General features: G+C 35.1%; 1 protein-coding gene across 6 annotated transcripts in view; it reads right to left on the reverse strand.

Moving 5' to 3' along the window:
* The window catches only part of LOC110460821 (lisH domain-containing protein C1711.05-like), a 34,917-nt gene that overhangs the window by 17,593 nt on the left and 9,589 nt on the right, over positions 1 to 7,735 (reverse strand). For 3 of the 6 annotated variants that reach the window (XM_021513979.1, XM_021513983.1, XM_021513981.1), the window contains 5 exons: positions 6,484 to 6,686; positions 5,708 to 5,754; positions 5,278 to 5,369; positions 4,501 to 4,805; positions 1,425 to 1,451 (listed from right to left, as the gene is read on the reverse strand). In XM_021513979.1, coding sequence (XP_021369654.1) covers positions 1,425 to 1,451; positions 4,501 to 4,805; positions 5,278 to 5,369; positions 5,708 to 5,754; positions 6,484 to 6,686 — 674 coding nt within the window. The remainder of the gene's footprint in view (positions 1 to 1,424; positions 1,452 to 4,500; positions 4,806 to 5,277; positions 5,370 to 5,707; positions 5,755 to 6,483; positions 6,687 to 7,735) is intronic. The other 3 variants (XM_021513984.1, XM_021513982.1, XM_021513985.1) reach the window with 3 other exon arrangements.

The raw sequence follows: 7,735 nt of genomic DNA on the forward strand, positions 1-7,735 counted from the left end.
CAAACAACTGCTTACACATAGGGGGAGAGGGTGTCAGTATTTACAACCAAACCTCAGCAAACAACTGCTTACACATAGGGGGAGAGGGTGTCAGTACTTACAACCAAACCTCAGCAAACAACTGCTTACACATAGGGGAGAGGGTGTCAGTATTTACAACCATACCTCAGCAAACAACTGCTTACATATAGGGGGAGAGGGGGTCAGTATTTACAACCAAACCTCAGCAAACAACCGCTTACATATAGGGGGGAGAGGGGGTCAGTATTTACAACCAAACCTCAACAAACAACTGCTTACACATAGGGGGAGAGGGTGTCAGTATTTACAACCAAACCTCAGCAAACAACTGCTTACATATAGGGGGGAGAGGGGGTCAGTATTTACAACCAAACCTCAGCAAACAACTGCTTACACATAGGGGGAGAGGGTGTCAGCTTTTACAACCAAACCTCAACAAACAACTGCTTACACATAGGGGGAGAGGGGGTCAGTATTTAGGGAACACAATCTACCCAAAGGTAATCTAATAACACACTAGGGATACACACTCCTCTCACACCAATGAAAGTGTGGATTACAACCAAACCTCAACAAACAACTGCTAACACGTTAACATTGGGGGAGGGTGTCAATGCTTCAGTAATATAATCTACATTAATATAATGTATGCTATACCAGTATATAAACATTCAGAAATGTATCCTTTTATGTCATTTTCTTATAACTATTACTACCTCATCTCCGGATACTGTAATTGATTGATATTCACTACTCCTATGATCCTTTATAATGGATGAATTATAAACAATGCACAGTAAAACCATGTTGTACTATGTATCACCATTTGTCTTTGTAAATGGATCTGGGAATAAATCCAAGACAAAGGGAAGAAGGGTTGTTAGCTACAAGCAAGGTGGCAAACAATGCAATCCTGCAGAGGGAGTTTATTTTGATAGTTTTAATGTATTCTCATGCAAAGTACTGTAATCCGTCTTTGCGTATTGCAGAATTATCTGCTCTTGGGAGCAGGTATTGATTGTTACGTCATTAGTTTGTGAGAGTAATGTCATCAATCTTTGAGAAAACGACGTAATTTTCTCACACAAACCAATGACGTAATAATCAATACCTGCTCACAAGAGAAGATAACTCTGCAATACGCAAAGACGGAATATCTGATAAAATTATTAGTTCATATTTCATTTATTTCGGCTTTTTAACTAAATTCCCTCAATAGAAAACCTATCTGCATTTTCTTTACAGAAAAGCAGTAGAAAATAACTCTATTACAAGTACTATATCTATATAGAAATCAGAATCGAAAGCAAGATTGTTTTGACCGTTGGCGAGCCAGTCTAAGATATTAGAGAAAGCAATGCACAACTTGATATTCAAACAAAACCATAACACTAGTGTCATACCTCGCTCTGCATCCTTAGGACCAGTATCTGTTTAATTTATTAAATAACGCTTGATTAAGAATTCAAGATTTAACATGTCACAAATTCCAGACTTCTACAATGTCAACAGATTTTGTATCAATTGAATAATGAATGCATAACCCTATTTCTTCTAAAAAAAATCTTGTATTTTTTAATATACAATGTTTGTTTACAATTTTACAACTTGTAACTGTTTTTTTTCGATAATTGTACAATATCTGTGTTAACTGTATCGATATCACTATTAAGATATGTTCGGTGTTAGGACTAATTTTACATAATATTGATGATGAAATAGTTTATCACATGACTTTCATGTTATAACACCTATTGTGACATTAGAATTAAAAAAAACGAGAGAAAAAAGCAGACATAATGTCAAAAAGGTGAGATTCACGACTTAAAGATAGAATGAAAAAGGTGTGCTTCCATGAATATTTATACATGTATACGCTATGCCAGAACAAAACTGACATAGATTCTGCCCTCCATTTCATTCTCAGTTAAAAACATTATAATCCTCTGCTACTGTTCTCTGTTAACTCTGTACTACGAAGTACAAAACTATACCAGCCCGGTAGCAGATGATCTGTATCAGATTGAATCTCATAACAAAATTAATAACTACTGAGAATGCTCCACTAATATTTTGTTATACATATACAAATGTAGTTAGTGATTAAAATTTTAGAAAATATCTTTTTTGAAACAGTTTTTAATCTGCTTCCGAACTATTTTTTAATTCAAAGCTGTTATAAGTATGTAAAGTTTACGTTGTTTTTGTTTCGCACATTAGCAGTTTTTAAAGGATAGGCAGAATTTTGTTAAAGAAGAGACACAAGCACCATAGAACTGGTGAGGAATCATGTCATGGACATAAACTGATAAGCACGACACAAAAGTAACTATCTACAATTATATAGTGGATTATATAAAGTATACATTAAGTGGAAAACAGTCATAACCAGTCCTTGACGATTCAGAAACCTGTATAATCCATATCTTCAGCTTCATTCTCTTGTATATATAGCAACTCAAACTGTGTTAATTTAAAATCGTTTCATTTTGGGTGTTTATATGTCTGCATTGAATGGATTAGACAGGTTTCACCGTACTTATCAGTAGAGAGAAATACACTGTACATTGTTAGTTTAAACATCACCAGTCACCATTTTAAATGCACTGTAGAGGTATGAAAGATTTATAGCCAAGAGTTGGAAATAAATTTGTACCCATGCAAGTTATATTGACTAGCTAAGTAACAGACCTTAGGAGAGAGTAAATACGCTCATAAACACAGGCTGATATATATATATATATATATATATATAAGTATGTAGGGTATTCAGTCTATATCATAGCTATGTATAGAAAGAAAATAAGTAGCATTCATTCAGTGAGAATAGTGGAGAATTACCATTTCATAGAGATTACTATAACTTAAGGTTACAGTAAGTTTAATGTGACCTAATGATACCCTGACTGTGGTTGGTTTGGTTTGTTTGTGTTTTATGTCCTATGATATTTACAGTTATGGTCATTTAAGGACGTGCCAGGTTTTGGTGGTGGAGCCGGAGTACCCGGAGAAAAACCACCGACCTGTGGCCAGTACATGGTGACTATCCCAGGTAGACCTTGAACCCGCGACACATTGGTGGGTGGCTAGACAGTCAGACCCCTTAACCACTCAGCCACTGACAATAATCCAGAAGTACTTTCTTTCGTCAGGGGGGTAAAATAATAATCTAGGAGTTCTTTAACTCGTCATGGGGGTAAAATAACTCGGATAGGAGTACTTTAACTCCTCAGGGGGTAAAATAATAATCTAGGAGTACTTTAACTCGTCAGGTGGGTAAAACAAAAATTAAGGACTACTTTAACTTAACTTGTCAGGGGGGTAAAATAATAATCTACGAGTTCTTTAACTCGTCATGGGGGTAAAATAACTCGGATAGGAGTACTTTAACTCCTCGGGGGGTAAAATAATAATCTAGGAGTACTTTAACTCGTCAGGGGGGGGGGGGAAATAATCTATGGGTAATAACTCGTCAGGGGGGTAAAATAACCCAGATAGGAGTACTTTACCTCGTGAGGGGGATAAAATAACTTGAATAGGAGTACTTTAACTTGTCATGGGGGTAAAATAACTTTGATAGGAGTACTTTAACTCATCAGGAGGGTAAAATAACCTGGATAGGGTTATTTAACTACTAGCTTTGTATTTTACCCCTTTCCGGGTTATTTTACCCTATTCTGGAGTATTTTATTCCTTTCCTAGTCACCAGTGTGCGGTCCCTCCCTATCTATGACCTAGCTCACAACGAACATTGTAATCCCTTACATTATTACAACATTTATTTACTATCCTTTGGTCATAAGAAACTTTGTGAGTGTTTAATTCACCCTTCTGTCAGAGATTTGACCAACAGTATTATATAACTACCCGAGGTCTAATTCATCCTCCTTCATTTTTAAAATCTAATCTTGTCAATGACAACGATCTTATCACCGGCTGCCTATAACATTGTCTACCTATAACAGTCACTGATTCTCTTCCTCCATTAGTTTTCATTCCTATAATGTCTAGTTTAGGAAATTAATAAATGTTCAGTTATAAAAAAGATAACATCCTTGACTCTATGCAAGATTAATTTACCTTGACTGTTTTCTTCAGCTCTGAACATTTTTTCTTTGATTGAACAATGTTTTGAAAAGAAATCTCCTTTCAGGATTTTGGTAAACATTTATTAACCAATTGATTTTGCAAAGTTTGCAAATTTGACACATTTTAAATCCCATTAAATAAATTTCCAAAATAGTCAAAACTATTCCAGTACATAGTTGTTTGTTCCTGGGTCATATTGTGTTCTGTCAGTGAAGGTATATACAGAGAAAATGGCTTGTGTTACAGTGGATTACACAGGAAAATGAGTCTGTTTACACAGCGAGTGGTTTATATTTCTCCCTCCTGAGGTCTACAAATATATTAGCTAAAGCTATATCCTACAAATATCAACAAAAAAAAGCAAAATCCAGCTTTTAAGATATCAGATACCTTTGTGGCTAGGTGGTGGGGCAGTTACAAAGGTCCCATGGGTCCTTAATTCATGAATATTTTCATAATTTCCTGAATTCGAGAAATCAAATTCATCATCACTTTCATCTTCTTGATCGTCATCTTCTTTAGAGAGGTCAGACTGCCCACTTAAATAGTTGGGGTTGTCTCCCCTGCTTGTGGTAGAAGCTACCTCACCTTTCTGTTTGTTTTCAAAGTCGATCTGTCCGTAGTGTAGTCCTGGGCTCTCGTACGTGTTGACACGTCCAGATGGGAACGGGGAGGTTGTGGGAAGAGGAGGGGACCTGAAATTTATATCAAATGTTTTATCAAATGTTTCAAACTAGAACATTTATTGTAATCTATTACAAAATATTCTATGATTATCTATGAAGTAAGCAACCAGTCCAGGACTCAATCGTCAATATTTTGTGAGATTTGGATATTTGTCCAGTCCTGCTTGTGCAGGTAAGGCATTGTCATTTATACCAGGGGTTACCATGTGTCACATACCTATTTATAGATGATTGCTAATCACGCTTTCATAACCTCTGATGCAGTCATATTTAACTCTCTTCTGAACAGATAAAGATGAAGACTTGCTACAACACATTACCACTCACTCACTAAGAAGATGTTGATGGTTTCAAATTAAGAGATTTAATTGGTGTCGACTAAACTTCTCTATAATATAATTTGACCAGTTAACTCAACTGATCTTCCTGCAAATATTTATTGTCTTGTGTCTCGAGTAGAATTAATGGGTAAAACACTTACTTCTCTTCTTCATCAGAACTAGACGAAGACGAAGATGAGGATGATGAGGATTCTTTGCTCCCCTCATCCACTGTCACTAAGGCACGTACGTGCTGGAATATAAAGAAGTGTATCGTACTAAAAAAGGGCATCTACATTCAGTGAGATTCAGTGAGAGAACTTCTACATAAAAGTGTCATCTTATTGTGGCACTTTTCATGTGCTAAATCATAATTGCACATTATTTTTCAGGGAATTAGGAAAAAGCTGACATTAAGTTTTGAGGGTTTATTTATGTTGAGCAAAGTTGGACAAGCTCATTGTACTTTGTACATGCGGAAAACAAAGTTCAGTCATTCCCTTTTCATAATTAAAAAACGTTACTTTTTCTGTTTTTTTTTTTTTTTTACTTTAACATTAAAAAATTAGTTAAGTGAACATAAAAGCTTACTTTTTGTTTTGTTTCTTCTTCCTCTTCTTCAGAACTAGAGCTTGAGCCTGCAGACAAAGGAAGTAATTTTATAGTGTCTGTAGAGGCAGCACATGGTACAATAAGGTGCGATTGAAAAATGATACAAGTATTAATTACAAAATTATAACCAACATGACGAGTCAATATCATTTCAACATTGACTAGTGTTGGACGGGTGCCGAAGTTATTTTATGGTACCAAATAAAAAACAGATTCAGAAAAGATAATTTTCCAAGGAAAAACAGCAAACTTTCTTTTTTCCATTACAATCTATATCAATATAATTATTATCTATGTTGAGCAAAATTGAAAATATAGTAAAATTCCAGCCAAATATTTGAAAGAAAGGAAAATTAGCAACACTGTTTCCGCTTGTTTCTTTTGTAACCTTGTTTCTTTTGTTCACATTGTGTACTCTGATAGAAACAAAAATAGAAATGATAGAGAGAGTGTAACAGTAGTATTTTTACCACTACCATCATTTCCATGTACATCCTAGCCAAATACACTACAGATGGAAATATTGTAAAAAGGAAATCAGCAACACTCTTTCCGTTTGTTTCTTTTGTAACAAATCACAGGGAGATTTTGTTTTTGAAATCATGTAGGGCATTAGACAATTTCCGTGTAATGTTATATGCTAAGTGTATCTCTGCTGTTTATCAACCAGACTTTATATTTGAGGTCTAAGTGTGTCTCTGCTGTTTATCAACCAGACTTTATATTTGAGGTCGCTTTAAATGATTCCTCCTTACTTTCCTCATCTTCAGCATATTTTTGCATTGCTGCCTCGACAGCCTTCTTATCATTGTGCTCCTCCTCATCGTCCTCTTTTTCTCCCTCCTCCTCAGATGAAGATGAGGAGTCTGATGATGATGTTTTTTCGGATGCTGTCGACAGCAGTGGCTTGCGCTGCACCCTGACAGACTTAGCATCCAGTCGTTTTGAAGCTGTTAAACTAAAATAGTGACATGCATGACATCAGTAACACTGTCTCACATTTGGTGACCATAGCAAAATTAAATGAATATTGTAAGTAAGTTGTGTGTTCACATTAAAAGCAAAACCACTTGGTGATTTCATTTAAGTTAATTGCATATTTTAATAATTAAGTAGAAAAGGTGTGAATTAATAAGGAGTTCATGTTATTGTGAAAAAGTTAATAAAAAAACAATGGTAAGTGCAGATTTAGTTTGGAATAAAAAGAATCGCACAAAAATATGTGATATCAAATGCATACCAAAATCTATATACTATGTGCTACACTGGACTAATCCATATTTTGTAAGTCAGAATTATTCATCATATTACAATGAGTGTGTGTTAGTTTTGATTAGTTACATGAAGTATCAAAAGATAGTTGACCAGCTTTTCTGATACTTGGAATGATTATAAAAGGGACCTCATTGGAATTAAGCCACAATGTCGCTTAAAGGGTCATCCCAGGTAAAGGCCTAAATTAATCTAATCCAATCCAGATTTAACACCTGACTGATTACTAGTTTTATGGCATAAATAACACCCGTGATAATATATATATTTATGTCCAATCTGCAAAATGTGATATACATGTATTATTTGCCTTTTTACCTGAATAATGATTATTATTATTATTATTATTTGTTAACTCGATGCTTTTATTGAAGTCCCGCTTCATGCACACTTCGATCTTAATTGACTCAGACAAATACCATCATTACGATATGATTTATCAGAAGCAAAACTAACAAGAGGCCCAAGGGCCTTAGCGGTCACCTGAGTTATATCATAGGTACTGGTAGCTTTATTTTATTGTTTAGATGTGATGTGGAAATCAGCATGTAAACTAAGTGAAATACAATACTTGTCATGTCATCAATGGATAAGAACTGAAAATATTGGTAAATGTTCCCTTTGGGGCCCTGCCCTAGTCCCTGGGGATGGGGCAGGAATCCCAATTTTACAAAGTAAAACTCTCATTTACCCAAGATGATTCTGACTAAGTTTGAGCAATTTTCTGCTGAAAAT

Source organism: Mizuhopecten yessoensis, unplaced genomic scaffold (assembly GCF_002113885.1).
Source record: "Mizuhopecten yessoensis strain PY_sf001 unplaced genomic scaffold, ASM211388v2 scaffold10483, whole genome shotgun sequence".
Classification (NCBI taxonomy): domain Eukaryota; kingdom Metazoa; phylum Mollusca; class Bivalvia; order Pectinida; family Pectinidae; genus Mizuhopecten; species Mizuhopecten yessoensis.